Source organism: Armigeres subalbatus, chromosome 3, assembly GCF_024139115.2.
Source record: "Armigeres subalbatus isolate Guangzhou_Male chromosome 3, GZ_Asu_2, whole genome shotgun sequence".
Classification (NCBI taxonomy): domain Eukaryota; kingdom Metazoa; phylum Arthropoda; class Insecta; order Diptera; family Culicidae; genus Armigeres; species Armigeres subalbatus.
The window spans coordinates 368284530-368307133 of record NC_085141.1 but is presented as its reverse complement, the minus strand read 5'-3'; the positions used below and the strand labels follow the sequence as shown (position 1 = coordinate 368307133).

Here is a 22604-nt window from a genome sequence, read left to right as displayed (position 1 = left end):
CTCTCCCTTAAACAAAAGTGACAAGCAGCAGATCTCTCTCTGGTTTATCACTTCAGAACGAAAGAAAACAATGCGAACTTGCATTCTGAGGTGATAAACTGCAAAGAAACTCCCTGCCTGTCACTTTCATTCAAATGAGGGGAAGTCGACGAAGAGAACCCTCTCCAGCGACACCCGCCCCCCCACCAGACAGAGCTTGAATTGAGCAATCTACTGTATATTGTCGCAAATTGGTACTTGGGATTAGTACCTTTTCCTATACAGTAGCAGTTGTATACCTGGCCACGTCCTTACAATCACGGAAGGAAGGGAAGGAATGTTAGTTCAACATCTACTAGTGAAGATGCAGGGAACCCATACTACCTTCATAGATGTCTCTGGAAGGAAAATTTGTGTTAGTGGGAAAGGTGAATAATCGGGAGCTCTATTCGACAATATAGAGCGTCTGTCAATAACAGTATATGCTGTAAAAGTAATAAAATATATTCATCAATTTACTTACGAACCGTCCTAAGGGAAAAACAAAACAAAACACAAAATTTCGGCAAATCGCGCGATCGTTCTGCCGTCCGAAACAAGAGCCGACACGCACTGAACTAATTAACTTTATTACCGGCCGCGCAATGCAAAACACAAAATTTCGGCAAATCGCGCGATCGTTCTGCCGTCCGAAACAAGAGCCAACACGCACTGAACTAATTAACTTTATTACCGGCCGCGCAATGCAAAACACGAAATTTCGGCAAATCGCGCGATTGTTCTGCCGTCCGAAACAAGAGCCAACACGCACTGAACTAATTAACTTTATTACCGGCCGCGCAATCATGTCATTTAACATGATCGCCGCCATAATGTCCATAAATTGCTGAACTTAGTTTTTGTACAGCCCCCTTCCTTCTCCTTAAGAAAACGCACGAAATTTCAACTTCCCAAATAGGTTTGCTTTGTCACGTTAATCGAACCTATGAAAAAAATAATTACGTAATTCATAGACGATCCCCAAAGGGGGGGGGGGTTGGAAATTGTATATTCATGCTATTTCGACCATACACAGCTAAAACTAAGTGGAAAATCACTTTAAAAGTCCAATTTTATTTTTGACCGCTCGCTTGTATGGGGATCCCCCATAGTGGGTCTGCCGTTTACTTAATACAATCTGTGCATATGTCGCAAATTATGGCAAACTGTACGCGAAACTAATGCGAGATTGCAATAAAAAATGTTGCAATCTCTGGTTGGGTGCAAGAGCTGTGGCTGATCCCCTTGCTTTTATCTTCAACCGTTCTTTCGAGCAAGGAATTTTCCCTGAGTGCTGGAAAATTTCTACCATGATTCCAGTGCACAAAAGTGATGACCGTCAAGATGTTAAGAACTACCGTGAAAAACGAGTCTTTCTGGGGCGTCAAAGCTTTTCGAAACTATTGTCAGCGTTCATATTCTACAAGCTATAAAATTAAATATCTCGAACGATCAACACGGATTTCTTCCTGGAAGGTCTGTAGCTACCAACTTACTGGAACTAACTACCACCTGTTTGTCGGTAATGGAGCAAAAAGCGCAAGTAGATGTAGATGGCTTTCGATAAACTCGAACCTACCAGCTTATCCCGATAGATCCTAACTACTTGGTCTCGAAACTTCCGATCGGCGGCGTAAGATTCAGCAAGCATCGTTCATCGTTAAATTATTAAACGGAGACGTCGACTGCCCGCTTTAACTTTGCTGGATTTTCGTGCATCAGGAAGACTTTTGGGGCAACACACTTTGATGCAACATGGATTTCACCAAACTCGTTATGCATATAATCAGCCCATTTGCGCGATGATACGAGCTTTCAAATCAGTTGAATCTGTGTTTGATTTTGGATCGACTACATCTCAATTTGTTAATAGGATAAGAAGACTACATATATATTAGCAATGTTTCACGTTATTCATTAAGATCAGATCAGATCAGATGAATTCTAAAATAATAAATAAATAAACCCTTCTGATTTGTTTGTCATAAAGGTCCCCCATACACAGGCTGTGACTCGGGCATGATTTATATGATTTATAAGATTTATGCGATTTTACTTATGTTCTAGAGTATAGCACTAAGCGCACTAAGCTACCCAGTGATTGTCGATGGAAGGAGTATCGGCTGAATACTGCCAGAGGCTCGATGAACGGATAAGTGCAATCAACGGTAGCGATAACATCAACGATCTATGGAAGTCGATCCATGGTGCGGTGGGTGGGCACAACAGTGCGAGAAGTGGTAGGAACTGCACAGAGGCTGCTCAGAATGGGTTGGTTCGATGTGGAGTGTCAAAGAGTGACAGACGAGACGTTGCTAGAAGCCGGATGTTGGTGCCGGCGCCGGGTGTAGACTTTTGGGTCTTCAGGTTTTCATATAAAGGATAACAGGAAACAATACTTTTAGTAGCGCACTTTATTTGCATCCGTGTTCTTCCACTCATCGAGACTAACTGTTCTCACCTCTGTTTATTCCTGTTTCTTGCTACTATGATTGTACCCGATCGAATAAAGATCGGTACAAGAAAGCAAGAGCAGCTGAAAAACGAACCAACCGCAGGAAAAAAAGAGTATGAAGAACAAATGATCACTGAGGCGCAGGAAAGAATGGAGCAGAATGATATGCGGAGGAATGATAGGCCACAGGCTGGAGTACGCCAATTACCGGGGAATAAGCCTTCTTAATTCGGCGTACAAAATTATGTCCCGTATTCTGTTCAACAGACTGAGACCGCTTGAAGAGTCCTTCGGTCACTGGCAATCAACGTAGGTTCATTTGTGGTGGAAAAATTTCAGTATCTTCAAACACTAGTGTCGTACGATAATGATGTTACCCGCGAGGTAAAAAAGGCCGAGGTAAATAACTGAGAAAATGATAATAGAATACTAAGTTGAAAAGCAAGCCAAGTTCCAGTTGGAATGTGAGCCATCGAAGAAGAAGAAGATACAGAGATCACCTTAAGGTGAGAGACTTTTTCATTCTCTTTTGAATTCAATCCCTGGGCAACAGTGAAATCGTGCGCCACTAAAACTGCTTCAGAAGTGTTTAGTTGCAAGTGAAATAGTGTGAAGATGTGAGGGAGATTTCTGGGCCGCTTGAAATGTACACTAGAATGTAAGTTTATTTTGTATAACCATTTAGAATTATAAAATAATAAGCAATAAATTATAGCTTTGAAGCTGTTCATCATGAACACTGCTGTCAAGATGGTTTTAGTCAAGCCAGAAACTCGCCCCAACAGGGCTGACTATTGTTAAGCTTATATAACACGGCAGACTACGATGGGCTGGACACGTTGTTTGTATGCCGAAGAGCGTCAAGCAAAAGTAGTTTTTGAACATTAAGCTGCGAGGCGACAATGTCCAATAGAGGTATGTAAACTCAGAGAAGTAGAAGACAAGGCACTATTACCAAACGGAAACGCAAAAAGATGAGTCAATAGCAGGCTTCGGAATTCTCACTCATATGAATAAAAACCCAGGATTGATCCCAACAGCGGAGTGCAATTTTTCCATATTCTCCTTTGAGCAAGTGTTCTCACACAATATTTTATCCGGATAGAAAGACGGGCGATAAACTCGCGAGCGGCGGCTTGCCGGATAATTTAATTTTGGGCCTCCAAATTCTCCATCTCGCCACTTCTCCAGATAAGTTTTAAAAGCATATTCACAAAAATGTAGGTCCGCGACGGAATTCGAACCCAAAACAATTTTAAAATGTATAGAGCGCCCACTATAACCACGCCACCACACGAACTGATTGAAAGCAAATAGAAAAACTGCTGTCTTGAACCTACTACTTATCGTGGCGCATCGTCGTATGCAATCAGTTCGGAGAAGCAAAGTAAGCAGCATTTGATTTTCACGAAACATGGGAAGAGGGATAACAATTTTTCGCACCATCGCTTGTGCCGGAGTTTATCGCACTGTAATTTATCCGGATAAAGTGGATGGTGGAGCGATCTGTTGTCGCGTGAGTGAGTGAGAAATCCGAACCCTGGCAATAGTCAAATTCAAATTACGACATATCTAGACCAACATTTAAAAAGGGTGTAACAGCCAAAATTTATTCTCTCAGATTATTTGTCTGAGAAAAAAAACTGATAAGAATAAATTATTAATATTGTAAAAATCTTAACTAGACACGAAATTGAAAATGTTTACTCGAATAATGTACCCCTCGACATATACTAAAACTTGCATGCAACAAGGTAAGCAACTTATGATTGAAATGTTTCCACAAACATCCATACACCTACAACATAAATATGTGTTTTCTCGCAGTTCCTTCACATACTGGTACGTGGCCTGCTATGATCGCGACTTATTTACTTTCATAAGCATTTTTTTTATTACTAATCAATGGTCCAATAGATCGGTGCATACTGTGATAGACGGTGCAATAAATTCGGCGAATGAAGAAATATTCAAATGAAGAAGAATTTATCAGTCATCTACCACTACAGTTTGCATTAACTTTCACCTTTTGCTAACCAAAACATTCGTCCAACTGATACAGTCTGTCGAACAGCGAATACGCACGTACAAATTACGACTCATCGCCGCCGGTCATAGATTTGTTCCAAAAATTACACAATCATCCTTGTTCGTTACGTGCTATATTATCGGAATTTCGTGAGTGGCGTTATATGAAACCGGCTTCGATTAGCGAAACATTGTGATTTTTAGTTATCAGCTTACAAGGTGCATTTGTAGTCATCAGTTCTTTTCAAGATGTCTCTAACGAAGCTTCACAGCAGTATCTTTCATCCAACGCTACGGAAGCTACAATGTCAAGATATAGACATTTCGACGCACAATCTTATGTATCCGATCTTTTTAGTGTGAGTTTTGTTACAACAAACGAGTGCCGATTTTCTTCAGTGCACGTTAAGGATGCACATGAAATTTGAATAAATGTTAATCGAAATCAATGTTCCAGGGAAGACGATGAGGTCGTTCAGGAAATTCCGAGCATGCCTGGCGTAGCCAGGTATGGTATCACCACCCTGAAGAAGCACCTAACGCCCTTGGTCGAGAAGGGCCTGGCATCGATTCTACTGTTTGGCGTCGTTGAAAAACTCCCAAAAGACGACACAGGAAGCGGGGCTGATTCGGCGAACAACCCGGTCGTCAGGGCCCTTCCCCAGCTCCGACAATGGTTCCCTGATTTGTTAATCGCGTGCGATGTCTGCCTTTGTCCGTATACCAGCCACGGTCACTGCGGAGTCCTCACTGGCGACGGAGTCATCGACAACGAACCCAGCATCCAACGGATTGCGGAAATCTCGCTGGCCTATGCCAAGGCGGGGGCCCACATCGTGGCCCCTTCGGACATGATGGATAACCGCATTTGGGCGATTAAGAAAATTCTGCGGGAAAATAAAATGGAGAATACCGTCTCGGTACTGTCCTACTCGGTTAAGTTTGCGTCCGGGTTTTACGGACCGTTCCGGGATGCGGCCAAATCGGCACCGGCCTTCGGTGACCGCAAGTGCTACCAGCTGCCACCCGGTTCGAAGGGGATTGCCAAGCGAGCGGCGGTATGTAGCTTTGTTATGTTGAGTTTTGGTCATAATGCGCAGTCTCAGAGGAGGTGTTTTTGATAGTTTGTTTTGATTCAAAAAGTGCATTCGATGGGACGCCACGTGACTCGAAATTGTGATTCTGCTCTATGTGTAGCATAGAGCCATCAAAAACATACACGCGAGAGCGGCCGGCGACGCTACGAGTCAAATGCCAATGCCTTCTGCGACCGGGTGGGGGAGAAGCTCTTTGTTTTTCCGTAGTATCCTTTACAGGATGGAAGGAAAGTTTTTAAGAGCTCTTCATTTATTCAGCATCGAATGCATTTTTTGCTGCATATTCTGAGCTGGGTTAATTTCGTGCCAATGGTCTGATGAAGATTCCTTTGTTATCCACCACCGGTATCAAAATATAGAAACGAGACGTCGAAGAGGGCGCTGACATGCTGATGGTCAAACCGGGCATGGCTTACTTGGACATTGTCAAGCAGGTTAAAGATGACTATCCGGAACTGCCGCTGTTTATTTATCAGGTAAGAAGTATGATTATTATTATGTTATAATTATTTACATGAAAAAAATTAACTCACAAAGAATTCTGTTTTATTCTACATGACTTTAAATATTTTTGATCATTTGATTTTATTTCACCACAATCTATGCAGTGGCGTAGCCACGAGGGTGGTTTTGCCCACGACCCCCCCCCCTCCCCCACAGACAACATTTTAATGTTTTTTTACAATGTACACAATATTTGACGTGAATCGTCGATATTGCATACAATTTCCGCATGTCAAGTTTTACGCGCTATTTATTTTTCATTATTTTTTTCTGTGCATGTTTTCAACCTCAACCACAAATGCCATGTTGTGTCATTTGTTTTAGCGAGAAAATCGCTCTATTTCTCTGTTATATTATCATCAATTTTTCATGAGTCTTTGGTTCTCATGACTATGATTTCAGATTAAGTACAGAGTCCTTTTTAATCAAGCTGTTGAATCTTTCGTTATTTTCAACTATCCCCTTGATTTTATTACCCTAAAATGGAGCCTGAAAGTAGTAGAATAAGGTCAAGAAAATATATTGAAAAAGTGTTTGCGTCATTCATAGATACAGCCGTTTGAAGAAAAAGTTTTTTTTTTTTTCAAAGGAAAACCTAAATAACTTTTAATCCGGTTGAGATATGGCAACACTAAGTAGGGGTGATCGGGGCAATATGGGCCACCTAAGGAAATCGTTCCGAAAAGCGCTGAAAAGCTCAAAAAACATCGTTTAAAAGTAGTTGACTTATACTAGAGAATGTTACCTTTCATATAACGTCGATGAATGACGAAAAATGCGTTTGGAAATTGTTGGAATGCACTTTTGAAAATGTATTGATTTCAATGTGTGTTCCCGACTATACGGGGCAATATGAGCCACCTTTTGGGGCAGTATGGGCCACCCATCCAAAACGTTTATTTAGGCGAAAAAAGTATCGTAATATGGAAGAATATGATATTCCTACAACAGTTGTGAGTATTCCATACCAAATAAAATTAAAAAAAACCGCACAACAGCGGACTGAACCGATTTGCCACTCTTCACCGTTTGAACAGCCACATTTCAATTGGCCAATGGTCCTTTTTTCTGTTTCAATCGCAGTAATGCGCTGTTGTAATTTTTCCGTAATTAATCTTACATATATGATAATATTCTTGTATTTGACTACTGAAATTTGAACTTGTTCGTATTTTAAGGCCTGATATCTTGCTCTGTGCAGGTATGCCCATATTGCCCCATAGAGACTGGTTTTGGGAAAAAAAAGTTTTATGATAAATTCAGATTTGTATCAATACAAACATGTGTGTACAATATTCAATTTTAATATATCTTTTGATTGTGGTGTATTTTTGACCTGTATTTTAATCAGTTTTGTGTCAAAACCTTATTTATAAACTTCAAATCTTATAATAATTTTGCCTATGCAGCGAAAATTTACATTTTCAAGTGTATTTTCATGTTTGAATTGAATTTTAATGCGGTTTTCACGTTGATGCATATGTGTAGCATCCTCTTAAAGATCATATAACTTTTACATGATAAAACTTGTCAATAAGCTCAAAATGAGGGTGGCTCATATTGCCCCGTATGTTCATATTGCCCCTACTACCCCTACATGAAAATTTGCGTCCTGCAAAGCTCAAAAAGTGGTCTTAACTCCACATGGATGAGAAATATGAAACAAAAAAGTTAAAGAAAAAAAATCTACTTTTTTAAGGGTCACCCTAAGTAAACTTGAAAATTTGCAGCCATTTTTAGAGCTTGAGAAAAAATTTATTTGGCAAAATTCTTGAAAACTGCCTGAACTACAACTTTGCGGTCCGTATTTCTGCAAATAAAAAAGTTTATTTTTAAATTTTTTTAATGTGGTCGGGATTCAGCCAAACCGCACCAAGCGGCTTATCGACTGACTTGTGATATTTTGTTCGTAGAAGGACAACGAAAATAGTTTCATATCGATTTAAACGTACATTTGCAGTAGGATGTCCTCAGTTTTGGGGTTGAGGGATATCCGATACCATTTACGATCAATTAAATCTACTAAACGAAAGTTTGTTCAGTAAAATCGGTAATTTTTCGTTGGCGCTTGGTGCGTTTTGGCTGAACCCCGACTATGGGCCTACCCTAATTTTTATGAAAACCCCAATAAGTCCCTTTTCGTTAGGAATAACTTTTTAGAACAAAGTTCTTTTTTATCTCTGCTATTTTTTGGCTAGAACAACTTATCACCACTTTGTCTGCTACCTTGACCAATGTGCATTGGAAATTCCATTCCCTAGGGAATTTATCCAGCAACTCCTACAAGAATTCTTTCCGAAATTCCAGGACAAAATTTAGACAATTTCAGTGGCAATTTCCGAACGGATTCCAGACTGAATTTTTAAAGAAACTCTTGCGGGAACTTCCGACATTCTTAAATTTCTCCTAGAATTTCTTTGAACATTCCTTTAAAATTTCTTACGGAATTTCTTCAAGGTATTTCTCCAGACAACTCTACGGAATTTACTTCGGAGATAAAAGCAGACATTTCTTTGGAAATTCATAGAAGGATTTCTATAAAATAAAAAAAAGCGTAGATTCCTCTACGAATTCTTTTAAGAATTTCTTCGGAAATTCTTTTAGAAATTGGTTCGGAAATTTCGTCAGGAGTTTCTTTAAAATTAATTTGAAAATTTCTTCGGAAATACCTTAGGAAAATCTTTCTGAAAATCCCTCAGGAATGCATATACAAAAATTGTTCAAGGAATACCTTCCGGAATTTCTTTAGGAGAAATCCTTTTTTTTTTCTCCGGAGAAATTAGTAAATCCTTCAAAAATTCTTTCGAAAACTCCTCCAGGAATAACACCACAAATTCCTTTTGACATTCGATAATGGATTTCTTCAGAAAAATCTCTGGAAAGCCTTCATAATTTTTTTAAGAAACTTTAATTAGAAACTTCTCCAGGAAATATTTGAACTAAAACAAAATTCCTGCAGGAATTATTCCGGAAATTTTGACGGCAGATATTTTTCCAGAATTTCACTGAAAAATTAAATAAGAAATCCGAAAATATCCGAAAGAGTTTTTAAAGGAAATTTTGAAGCAGTTTCCAGATGAAATTTTCGAAAGAACTTCTAAAGTAACGAATATCCGTAGGTCTTACAGAATTTCTAATAAAATCTCCGGAGGAATATCCGAAGGAATTCTAAAAAATTTGAAAGAAATCCTCTATGAATTTATAAAAAAAATCAATGGAATTCCAAGAATTTCTTTCTAGAGTCTTTGAAGGGATTTCTTAAAGAATTACTAAAAGATTTTCTTTAAGAAGTTTCTGAAATAATTGCTGAAGCAATTTCTTCAAAAAAGATCTAAGGAATTCCTAAACGAACTTTGAAAGCAATCTCCACCAGAATTTATGGAGCAAGCGAAAGTATTGTGATTCTGATAGCTCGCCTTGTATGACTGACAACTACTTGCTTCGATTGATTCGATTACTATTGATGTGACTCACAGATGAGGTTAATACAAGGCCTACTTCGATAGGATCAAAGCAATTGTATATTATCTTTGCATAGTTCATCTAAGTACTATTCACTGCCACACAGAATTCATAAAGATATTCCCAAAGGATTTCTCCTGAAAGAATTTCGGAAGGATTTCCTAAAACAATATGCGTATTTCCGATGAATTTCCATAGGAATTCCCGAAGAATTCGAATGAATTTCTGAAGCAATACTTTAAGCAATCTTTCTTTACAATGTTCTGAAAACTCAGATGTGAATAAGTATGTACATTATGAGGAAGATTTTTGATTTGAAAAATGTATTGGAGGTAACCACTTTCCCTTCGATGGGACTCGAACCCATGACCCTCAGTACGCTAGACTAATAATCAACTTTCTTATCTTTCTTTTCCCAAAAGAATTTCTGGATCTATCTGCGAAGTAATTTCAGGGCTGATACAACAGTCGCGGATTTCGCGATTTTCACGTTTTTCGCGGATTTGTCGCAGATTTGTCGCAGATTCGCTCCTCCAGTCCCGAAAATCGCGGTTCCTTTTAGTGTTGTCGGATTTTTATATTGCACTTTTTCGATAATCGCGATTTTACAATTGTATGCAATTGACCTACCCCGCCAACATTTTTTATTTTATCAATGTTGCTTGTTATGTTGCGTCATAGTTTTAATTCGTCAGACAGTTTTACCCATTAACTGATTTTTCCCAATTTTATAAGTAAAAGTATCAAGTTGCAAAATGTTATTATCAAGTTTAATTTAAGAAAATTTTGACAATGAAAGGTCCCACGGTTGGATCTGAGGTTGCCTCCTCCTATTGCCAAGTGCTCCTGGTCTTGATACTATTAACGAGCGAAGAACTTATAAATTCTAAAAATCGTACTGTTGACGAGTGAAGAACTTTTAAACTCTAAAAATCACGTTATTAACAAAGAAAAAAAGTTTCTGCAATTTCGCAATTTCTTGTTTTTTTTTTTTCGTTTGCTCATGCCTGAGCACATTACAGAAATTAAGACTTCATAGAAAATCACGGTTGGTTGCAATTCTGACGATTCACTGCTCACGCAGGAATCCTTCCGACTTGGTACTTGTCTGTTCATTGGGAGCACAATCGCGCAACTCCTGCATACCCCTCTGCTCCAAATGCGCAGTGATTCTTCCAATCGTCGACAGCACACGACCAATTTGTTAGACAATCCGCAGACATTACCGTAATTTCTGTCCGCCCCTGCACCCTTTTGTCAGAGAGTTCTTCAAGCTTTGTTGGGTAAAATTTAAGGACCTCTCTTCAGAATCAGCTTAGAAAAGTAGAGTTCTTAATGAATCTGGATCAACGAGATTTTAATTATACCTCTTCAAAATTACAAATACAATTATTTTTCATGTTCTACTGCTTGTAGTTGACTAGGCTATTAGGAATGCAAGGACCCATTTATTTAAAAAAAACCCAGATTAATCCACCTAGCGGTGATGGTGCCTTTCTCGTTTATTTCGAGTTAGTAATTTCTACGCACTTTTGGTATGAAAAAAAGTATTTTGTCCATAACTTTTGAGCCCATAGTCCGATCCGGCAAATTTTCAATAGGAAACAATGGGACAGGATTCTTCGTCGAACGCAACTTGTTGTGAGTAAATCGGTTAAGGATAAGTGCTCAAAAAATGAGCTATACTTTTTAATGTACTTTTATATGAAAAAAAGTATTTTGGCCATAACTTCTAAGCCCATAGTCCGATCGGGTCAATTTTCAATAGGAAACAATGGGACAGGATTCTGCGTCGAATGCAACTTGTTGCAAGCAAATCCGTTAAGGGTAAGTGCCTGAAAAATGGGCTAGACTTTTCCACTCGTTGTTGTCTAAAAAAAGTATTTTGACCATAACTTCTGAGCCCATAGTCCGATCCGGCCAATTTTCAATAGGAAACAATGGGAAAGGATTCTGCGTCGAATGCAACTTGTTGCAAGCAAATCCGTTAAGGGTAAGTGCCTGAAAAATGGGCTAGACTTTTCCACTCGTTGTTGTCTAAACAAAAAGTATTTTGACCATAACTTCTGAGCCCATAGTCCGATCCAGCCAATTTTCAATAGGAAACAATGGGACAGGATTCTTCGTCGAACGCAACTTGTTGTAAATCGGTTAAGGATAAGTGCCTGAAAAATGGGCTAGACTTTTGGCAAACTTTTGCGCACATACACACACATACACACACACATACACACACATACACACACACAGACATCACCTCGATTCGTCGAGCTGAGTCGATCGGTATATAACACTATGGATCTCCGAGCCTCCTATAAAAAGTTTGTTTTTGGAGCATATAGCCTTTACGTATACTTTGTATACGAGAAAGGCAAAAACATGAAATTAGTTCTACTTTATTATTCAATACATTGTTGCAACAGTGACGTAGAAACGGAATTTCAAATTACTTTTTCACTTCGGGTTAGTTTTATATTGAAATGTGTTTCTAATGACCATTATTTTTTGCAGTCGCGAATTTCGCGGATTGGAATTTGCTCAGTTTGTATTTATTTATTTATTATCAGACTAAGGCCGGAGTGGCCTGTGCTGCACATAAAAGTCTTCTCCATTCAGCTCGGTCCATGGCTGCACTTCGCCAACCACGCAGTCCGCAAATCGTCCTCCACCTGATCGATCCACCTTGCCCGCTGTGCACCTCGCCTTCTTGTTCCCGTCGGATCATTGTCGAGAACCACTTTAAAGACATTTGGAAAATAAAAAAAAATCCCAGACGTTTTCAAAGTCCCAAGAAGTCATTAAAAAAAATTCGGGGTGACACCAGATCTTGACGTTTTATGCATTTCCTAGACATATGGCATAAGAGTACGGACCGGAACCATCGGCGAAGACCACTGCGACGAAAAGGGACTAGCGATTGGAAACTCGGTTCGTGGAACTGCAAATCTCTCAACTTCATCAGGAGCACACGCATACTCGCCGATGTGCTCAAGGACCGTGGATTCGGCATCGTAGCGCTGCAGGAGGTTGGTTGGAAGGGATCAATGGTGCGAACGTTTAGAGGTAATCATGGTAGTAATCCAGAGCTGCGGCAACACACGAGCTGGGAACAGCTTTCATAGTGATGGGCGATATGCAAAGGCGCGTGATCGGGTGGTGGCCGATCAATGAAAGAATGTGCAGGTTAAGGATCAAAGGCCGGTTCGTTAACTTCAGCATAATCAACGTCCATAGCCCACACTCCGGAAGCACTGATGATGATAAGGACGCATTCTACGCGCAGCTGGAACCTGAGTACGACAGCTGCCCAAGCCACGACGTCAAAATCATCATAGGAGATTTGAACGCTCAGGTTGGCCAAGAGGAGGAGTTTAGACCGACTATTGGAAAGTTCAGCGCTCACCGGCTGACGAACGAAAACGGCCTACGACTGATTGATTTCGCCGCCTCCAAGAATATGGCCATTCGCAGCACCTACTTCCAACACAGCCTCCCGTATCGGTACACCTGGAGATCGCCACTGCAGACAGAATCACAAATCGACCACGTTCTGATTGATGGACGGCACTTCTCCGACATTATCGACGTCAGGACATATCGTGGTGCTAACATCGACTCTGACCACTATCTGGTGATGGTTAAACTGCGCCCAAAACTATCCGTCATCAACAATGTTCGGTACCGACGACCGCCGCGGTACGACCTAGAGCGACTGAAGCAACCTGATGTCGCCATTGCATACGCGCAGCATCTCGAGGCAGCGTTGCCGGAAGAGGGTGAGCTCGATGGGGCCCCTCTTGAGGACTGCTGGAATACAGTCAAAGCAGCCATTAACGACGCAGCGGAGAACAACGTCGGGTATATGGGTCGAAGTCGACGGAACGATTGGTTCGACGAAGAGTGCAGACAGATTCTGGAGGAGAAGAACGCAGCGCGGGCGGTCGCGATGCAGCAAGGGACCAGGCAGAACGTGAAACGCTGTAGACGGAAGCGTAGACAGCAGACCCGCTTTTTCAGGAAAAGAATAGCCGCCTGGAAGAAGCGGAGTGCGAAGAGATGGAACAGCTGTGCCGTTCTCAAGATACACGCAAGTTCTATCAGAAGCTCAACGCATCCCGCAAAGGCTTCGTGCCGCGAGCCGAAATGTGCCGGGATAAGGATGGGAGCATCTTGACGGACGAACGTGTGGTGATCGAAAGGTGGAAGCAGCACTACGAGGAACATCTGAATGGCGCTGAGAGTACAGGCAGTGAAAGTCAAGGCAGCGGAGGAGATGACTACGTCAGTTCAGCGGACGATGGAAGCCAACCAGCCCCCACCTTGAGGGAAGTTAAGGATGCCATTCAACAGCTAAAGACCAATAAAGCAGCTGGTAAGGATGGTATCGGAGCTGAGCTCATCAAGATGGGCCCGGAAAAGCTGGCCACTTGCCTGCACAAACTGATAGTCAGAATCTGGGAAACCGAACAGCTACCGGAGGAGTGGAAGGAAGGGGTTATATGCCCCATCTACAAGAAAGGCGACAAACTGGAGTGTGAGAACTTTCGAGCGATCACCATCCTTAATGCCGCCTACAAAGTGATATCCCAGATCATCTTCCGTCGTCTGTCACCATTAGTGAACGAGTTCGTGGGAAGTTATCAAGCCGGCTTCGTTGACGGCCGCTCGACAACGGACCAGATCTTTACTGTACGGCAAATCCTTCAAAATGCCGTGAACACCAGGTCCCAACGCACCATCTGTTCGTTGATTTCAAGGCGGCATACGACAGTATAGACCGCGTAGAGCTATGGAAAATTATGGACGAGAACAGCTTCCCTGGAAAGCTTACCAGACTGATCAAAGCAACGGTGGATGGTGTGTAAAACTGTGTGAAGATCTCGGGCGAACACTCCAGTTCTTTCTGAATCGCGCCGGGGACTAAGACAAGGTGATGGACTTTCGTGCCTGTTGTTCAACATTGCGCTAGAAGGTGTCATGCGGAGAGCCGGGTGTAACAGCCGGGGTACGATTTTCAACAGATCCAGTCAATTTATTTGCTTCGCGGATGACATGGACATTGTCGGCCGAACATTTGCAAAGGTGGCAGAACTGTACACCCGCCTGAAACGTGAAGCAACAAAAGTTGGACTGGTGGTGAATGCGTCAAAACAAAGTACATGCTTGTGGGTGGAACCGAGCGCGACAGGGTCCGCCTGGGAAGCAGTGTTACGATAGACGGGGATACCTTCGAGGTGGTCGAGGAATTCGTCTACCTAGGATCCTTGCTAACGGCAGACAACAACGTTAGTCGTGAAATACGAAGGCGCATCATCTGTGGAAGTCGGGCCTACTACGGGCTCCAGAAGAAACTGCGGTCGAAAAAGATTCGCCACCGCACCAAATGCGTCATGTACAAGACGTTAATAAGACCGGTAGTCCTCTACGGACATGAAACATGGACAATGCTCGAGGAGGACTTGCAAGCACTCGGAGTATTCGAGAGACGGGTGCTTAGGACCATCTTTGGCGGTGTACAAGAAGACGGTGTGTGGCGGCGAAGAATGAACCATGAGCTCGCCCAGCTCTACGGCGAACCCAGTATCCAGAAGGTAGCTAAAGCCGGAAGGGTACGATGGGCAGGGCATGATGCAAGAATGCCGGACAGCAACCCTGCAAAGATGGTGTTCGCTTCCGATCCGGCAGGTACGAGACGACGTGGAGCGCAGCGAGCGAGATGGGCAGACCAGGTGCAGAACGACTTGGCGAGCGTGGGGCGTATTCGAGGATGGAGAGATGCGGCCTCGAACCGTGTATTGTGGCGTCAAATTGTTGATTCAGTGTTATCTGTATAGATGTAGACTAAATAAATGAATGAATGGCATAAAAAATCGATTTCGTAATTTTCCTGAAACACCAAATTTTTGTATTTCAAAAAAGGCTAACTTTGACCGCTTTGGTCAAACCCCTCACGAAGTCCAATTGAGCTCAAATTTAGCATGGGGACTTTTTTTTTGAGGAGATGAAACTTTTGACCCAACCGTTGAAATTCGATGCTCAAATTTCACACATACATTTCATTGGCACCCTATACTATCGCAATACTATTGCTTAAGGAATTATGGAATGAAAATTGTTGTTCCGGAATTTTAGAAAGAATTCCTTAAGAAAGAGAAGCAACCTCTAAAGTAAATTCCCATGCTATTCTTGAGAATATCCGAAGCAGTATGATGATGATTCGAGTAACCCAATTTACACCGATTTGGTTGCAGTTACTCATATAGGACTGGATTTGGCTATATATAAGCAAACATTTAAAGTAGCATTTCTAGACCAACATTTGAAAAGGGCGTAACAGCCAAAATGTATTCCTTTTAATTCTTAGTCCACATATATCGGCACCAACATTTCAAAAGGGCAAAACTGCTTTGTAAACAAAAGCTTCTCACGTCCCTGGTGATCAAATTTGACTCCACCCATGCAATCCAACGCCACTGACAGAAGCAGCGAATTATCTTCTTTCATTAAATGGCGCGGGAATGCGTGGGTGGGCACAAATTAGTCCACCAGCGACGTGATAAGATCTTGTTTACAAAAGCAGTTTCGCCCTTTTGAAATGTTGGTGCCGATATAGCTATAAATGTAGGCGAGGAATCAGAAGGAATAAATTTTGGCTGTAACGCCCTTTTCAAATGTAGGTCTAGATTTAAAGTAACAGTAACTCATTTATGACAAAGGTGCTGCTTGAGGATGGATCAACTGCAATCCCAATATTCCTCCAGGAATTGCTTCTAAAATTTCTCCAGAAAAAAACTACAGAAATATTTTTGGGAACACCCCCAGGAATAATTTATAAAATTCCTTCAGTAGTTCCTTTGAACACTTCTCCAGGAATTCTACTGGAAAACCGTAGATAGGCCTTTGTTAATTTCTCCAGAAATTCCTTTGGTAAAAGAATAAAATTCTTTCCAAATCCCTGAAAGAATTTTTCGAAATAATTCCCAAATGAAATTTCCGAAAATTCTCAAATATTTTTTTGGAAAGAATTCCGAAAGAATGCTCAAAGAAATCTCAAAAGGATTCTCCCAAGGCCTAGAGAAATTTCTGGAAGGGTTGCTAAGAAAAAATCCTGAGGGAAGTTTCGAAGGAATTCCAGGAATATCTTCTTAGTTTCCGAAGGGATTTCTTGAGAAAGAAGAATCTCTAAAATATATATAAAAATATAAAAAAAATCCTGAATCGGTTTCTGAAAAAAAAATCTAAAGGATTTTCTAAAGATATTCTGAAAAAAAATTCGAGAGGATTTCTTCCAAAGGTATTTGAAAAAAAAATTAAAAGATTTTTTTAAAGAAATTTATTTAAAAAAAGTTAAGGAATTTCCGAATTATTTTTTAATTATTCATACTTCCTTCTTTGAATTTTCGAAGGAATATCTTGAGGGACTTTCAAAGGAATTTTTTATTTATCTCCAAAGTAATTTCCGAAGGATTTTCTGAAGAAGTTTCTGCAGGAATGTTAAAAAAACCTTGTAAAAAATTTAGAACGTTGAAATTTTTTTCAATATTTTATTTGGCCATTCCGTTCGGAAGTTCCATAAGAAATTTCTTTGAAAATTTCTTCAGAGATACCGGAGGAATATCTACGGAAATTGTTTTAGTAATAATTCCTGAAATTCCTTCGGATTTTTTTTTTTAATTTCTTTTTTTTGGAAAGCCCTTTCGAATTTTTTTTCTAGATTCCTTCGGGAATTCCTCTTTCCCTTCCTCCTTCAAACATTCTTCCACGAATTTATCCAGGAATTTATGCGGTAATTCTTTTAGATTTTTTTTTCAAACAATCTTTTAGGAATTCCTCTGGAAATTTATTTGGTACTACAACGAAAAACCCTTCGGAAATTCCTTTTAGAATACATACGAAAATTGTTTTAGGAAAACCTTCCGGCGTACCTTTTATTCCTATTATTTCTTCGTCTTTATGAGTTCCTTTAGAAATTGATGTGGGAATTTCTGCGGAATTTAATTTTTATTAAGTCCATTTTTTTTCATGTTATTCCTTCAATTTTTTTAGGAATCGCTTCGGCAATAATTTCTGCATTTTCTCAAAGAAGTTCTTCCAGTGATTTCTCTAGAAATCCCTTCCGAAACTCAATTAAGAAATTCTTGGAATCCCTTCGAGATTCCACTCAGAAATTTCTCTAGAACTTCATCCAGGAATTCCTCGGGAAATTGTTTTTGAAAATGATGTTTATTCAGAAATTCTTTTAGAAATCATTTGGAAGCTACTTCTAGAGTTTCTTTGGTAACTTCATGCAGAATCGGATTGGGGATGTCCATATACCACGTGGACGGAAAGGTTTTGGTCAGTTTTAGTCCCCCAGCGTAAAAAATCGCTCATCATATAAACTTTTAAAAAATTGTAAACCATGGATATTTGCCATAGAATTTGCCAAGAATTCTGATAAGACTAAAAAATGCATCATATTTCCTGTGAAGTTAAACAAAAACGGTCGAAACGAGTTTGTGTGTTTTAAAGACTAAATGGTTTAAAGGAACAAAGCATCTACCAAAGAATCTACAAGTAGATTCAACAAGAGATTAACATAACATAACAAAGACAAAAGAAATACACAAGAAGAAAGCGAGAGATAATATGAAAATAATACTTAACAAACGTCCGCTTATCATCTCACTGGCTCGTATGGAACATCGGACGACGCCACCCCCGGAACCTAACGAACATTCACTGAGACGAAATGCGACCCTTGTTCGATCAATAAGATCATAGGTCTTCAGCATCGAACTTGAACAAACTTGAAACACCAATGATTTAAAAATCTTCGTACCTGAAACTAGAGAAAATTTAAAAAAATATGTCGGAGCAAAAAAACATCATGCCTGGTCAAGGCCTACTTCAGTCCATTTTTTTCTGAAAGACTCAAATCGATGTCTTGGAAATTCCTTTGATATTTCTGTTAGAAACTCTTCCGAAAGTTCTTTTAGGGTTTCGGAATAATTTCTGCAGGAATTTTGTGTGGTTTTACTGAAAGGAAAAGGAAGTTCCGCAGGAATTCTCTAATGAATTAACAAAGTTCTTTCCAGAGAATATTTCGAAGGAATCCCTGGAGGAAGGTCAAAAAGAATTACTGGCGTTACTTTCTAGGTTATTCTCGGAGGGAATTCCTGGAGAGGAAAGAATTTCCAAAGGATTTTTAGAAGGAATTCCTGTAGAAATTTCAGAATGAATTCTCTAAGAAATTCCAAGTTTCCAAGTTTCCATATTCCGAAAAAAAAATTGAATTTCTAGAAAATCAGTTCTTTTTCACAACAAATTTCGCGTATATATTATATATATATTTGTCTTTCTCGTACACAAAGTATACGTAAAGGCTATCGGAACACTCAAAACCAAACTTTTGATAGAAGGTTTTTATTCAAAGCAATTTGGCGTACATATTCAATTAAATTTCAGGGAAATGTTCGATTTGGTTGGTCACGTGGGGCATTGTGCCCAGCTTAACTCCGCCAGTGGTACCAACTGTAGATATGTAGAAGTGAACCCAGTCTGCAAGAACAACGGATTTTTTACTTGGACTTTTGAGTCTTGTACCACCTTGTACTCTCAATCTATGCACAATGTGGTTAGAAGATACTCTTGAGCTTGACCCCAGCTTTTGATTCCTTGTGCAGGAATTGATTATATTTAAATAGTTCGTAGCCCACCTCGCGGAACGGCCTTTCACATAAGGGTTTATTTTCACCGTAATTTCCATACTAACTTAGGGTAGGATGGGGCAAGATGGGTCACCTAAGGCGAACCCTCAATGCCTCAAAATAGAAACATTTTAATGTAGCTTTTCAACGTGGATCTATAAGAATAGCTCATAATCTGTAAGCCAGCGGTATGAAATAACAAAAATTCTACTTTTTATTTCATTTTGAGTCATTAAAGTAGAAGTCTATTTTTCTGTCAATCAAAAAATGCCGGGGCAAGATGGGTCACCTTTAAATTCTGCAATTAATATTGTTTTTATTCACAATATTAAATTACACACAGATAGATGAGTTTAATGCCAATGATGTTATTGAATAAAAAAGGATTTTAAAGCCTCGGATTAAGAAATGGCACTACATTTAAAAATGTCTGTAATTTCTTATGAAAACAAGCCGTCCGAGTATTGCTTTTTTAAAGACAAAAAATATACATTTTTAATTAACAAATTAACATCATTATGCTCAAAAGTAACCCTAAAATAAATAATCAGCAATGAAAAATATGTTTTGAATACGAACTATGTCCTTTAGTATGTGCTGACCCATCTTGCCCCATTTGCTAGTTCGTGTTAGAATGTCTAATTTTCGATCTAATTTATTTATTTTAATGCAGTTAGTACAACATCGCCTACATTACTTATAATACTTTCACTATATTACTAAAAATGTTTTAATTTTAGATTGCTCGACGAGATTACACGTTTTATGGAAAATGTGTTTCGCATAAGAAACAATGCTGAAAAAAATTTACCTTGCCATACTCTACCAAAATAAAATTTTATCATCAAATCGAATGACAATAAAGTAGAACCAAATTATTCCTTCTACAAAGTCATAATCTCCACATTAAAATGCATACGATGCTTAAAAACGGCCCTGACCCATCTTACCCCGTGACCCATTTTGCCCCGCCTAACCCTATATATAATAACTAATGACATCAGGTTTACAAATTACTCCTGGAAAAACAGCTGCATCTGTCTGATGTTTTACTTAATTTTCCAAATATTTCTCAAAAATCAGAAAACTAAATCTATTGCATATAACGATACCTTAGCAACGATTACTAAACTATCGATTAGTTAATCGAAATTCCAATAAATGGCAGATAAAAATAGGCAACACAACTAGACAGAAAATGTTTCACTAATTGGTTTGTCTCCTACAGGTTTCTGGCGAATACTCGATGCTGCTGAATGCTGGCAAAATCGGTGCTTTCGATCTACGTACCGTTCTGTGGGAGGTGCTTGTCGGGATGCGACGTGCTGGAGCAGATTGCATCATTACGTACTTTACGCCCACACTACTCGATTGGCTGTGATCCGGCACAACAACACGTTTTAATTGATGATGTTTCAACACTGTCGTTTTGAGTTTGTTTCCGGTAGTTTAGATGTAGGTGTAGGTTGTGTTCTAAGCGATTGATTATTACGCGGAAAATTCCCTGATCGTTTCAAAATAAATATATGAACGTTTAAATTAAACATATCTAAACATTCGTTGTAGAAAAGGGCAAACTCCAACTTCAGTTTTCATTACATTATTCATCCCGCACATTTTCAAATTTCCCCACTTGCATCAAAACATTGCATTCCTTTGTGTCTCGATTGAATTTCATACCCAACCCACCTGCTTCTCGCCAACAACGGTTCAAAGAAAGAAAAACACTCGCGGAACGACCTTCCATGCTTCACCACGTTTATGCACATCGCAGAATAATTCTTGGACTGTGCGGCGTCCACCCAACCGTGGCGTCGCGCTCTTACCTCACCACACAGCATCCATCCACACCCACCAACCATAAATAAAAACAAACAATCGAATGCATTCATGCATTCTCCATCAAATCCTCTTTCCTCGTTTCTCATCCAGTCAGCCGCGCTTGCATCTGTACGACTACGATATTCTCGAAGGTAAAGGTATTTGACTCCGAAAACAATCAAAACATATAAACTTTCTCTGCTTCTCAGAGCTCTCGCGAGACGCGGCAGTACAATCAACTCAATCTACAATGTTTCACAGAATCCTCTCCCATTGACGACAAACATAGCAAGAGATTAGGGATTCTAAACTGAGATCAAGCTTAAAGAAATCCGCTCTAGGTTTCGCTTGTAAACACATCTCACGATTTAACCGCCCTTTTTCACTTTGTGGCATGAATCGTTTTATATTCATCATCCATAATTGAATATGTACCTATTTAAAATATTACTAACATAACTAACATAAAGGGGGTCCCAGAAAGTATAAGCACTGGTTAAAAATAACATTACGGCGTTGGTTTTTGGGAAAAACTGATAATTGTTTCGGTTTTATATCCTTTACTATGTTTTTCTGCAGTACAGCGTCACTTATTCGATATCGAAGGCAGGAGTGGAATTTTGAGCATATAGTAGCTTCAGCACAGACTATTTGTCAATGATTTAGGCTACATTTTCAATATTTTTTCACAAGTTGTGATGGAGTCCGCTGCCTTTCGATTTGTACCAGACTACCGCGTACCGTACTACCGTGGGATGAAAGCGTAAGGAATGAAGAACTTTTTGGAAGTAGCTTTAATGTATTCAGGGATGACCGCGATTTCTCAGAATCTAACAAAAAGTCTGGCGGTGGAGTTCTAATTGCAATCTCCACAAATTTTGATTCAGAAATAATAACTACCAAAAAATACAAGAACTTTGAACATGTCTGGGTGAAATCTAATATTGCAGGAGAAACCCATGTTTTCTCTTCTGTGTATTTTCCGCCGGACCATGCGCAAACAATTTCTTATGAAAGCTTTTTAAAAACTGCGGAAGAAATTTTATCGCAACTTCCACCTGAAGTCAAAGTACATATTTATGGAGATTTTAATCAACGCACCGCTGACTTTATTCCGGATTCAGAGAATGAGCAAATCCTACTTCCAGTTGTTGGGGAAAATGAAACACTACTGTTTATATTTGATAGAATTGCCAGCTTAGGGCTTAACCAAATCAATCATATTAAGAATCAACAGAACTGCTACCTAGACTTTCTATTAACGAATATACAGGAAGATTTTTGTGTGTCAGAATCATTGAATCCCTTATGGAAAAACGAAACATTTCACACAGCTATTGAATACTCTCTGTTTGTTCATGATTATCAAAAACCCAGCGACTGTGACTTCGAAGAAGTCCTTGATTACCATAAAGCAAACTATGACAACATAAGACATAAGCTAAGTAGATTAAACTGGAAGCAAATTTTAGAGAATGAAGGGAATATCGAATCTTCCGTTGATGTCTTTTATAACATCATTTTTAATAT

At 39.7% G+C, this 22604-nt stretch overlaps 1 protein-coding gene across 1 annotated transcript; it reads left to right on the top strand.

Moving 5' to 3' along the window:
* The first annotated feature begins 4305 nt into the window (after positions 1–4305).
* Positions 4306–20801, top strand: LOC134223541 (delta-aminolevulinic acid dehydratase). Its single transcript, XM_062702717.1, has 4 exons — positions 4306–4860; positions 4959–5559; positions 5958–6074; positions 20482–20801. The coding sequence occupies exons 1-4, from the start codon at positions 4751–4753 to the stop codon at positions 20632–20634; spliced, it is 981 nt and encodes a 326-aa protein (XP_062558701.1). The 5' UTR covers positions 4306–4750; the 3' UTR covers positions 20635–20801.
* Positions 20802–22604: the final 1803 nt, after the last annotated feature.

Coding starts and splice junctions, on each gene's coding strand:
- LOC134223541 (XM_062702717.1), top strand. CDS start 4,751: ATGTCTCTAACGAAGCTTCACAGCAGTATCTTTCATCCAACGCTACGG. Junction 5,560..5,957: donor GGATTGCCAAGCGAGCGGCG/GTATGTAGCTTT, acceptor ATCAAAATATAG/AAACGAGACGTCGAAGAGGG. Junction 6,075..20,481: donor TGCCGCTGTTTATTTATCAG/GTAAGAAGTATG, acceptor TGTCTCCTACAG/GTTTCTGGCGAATACTCGAT.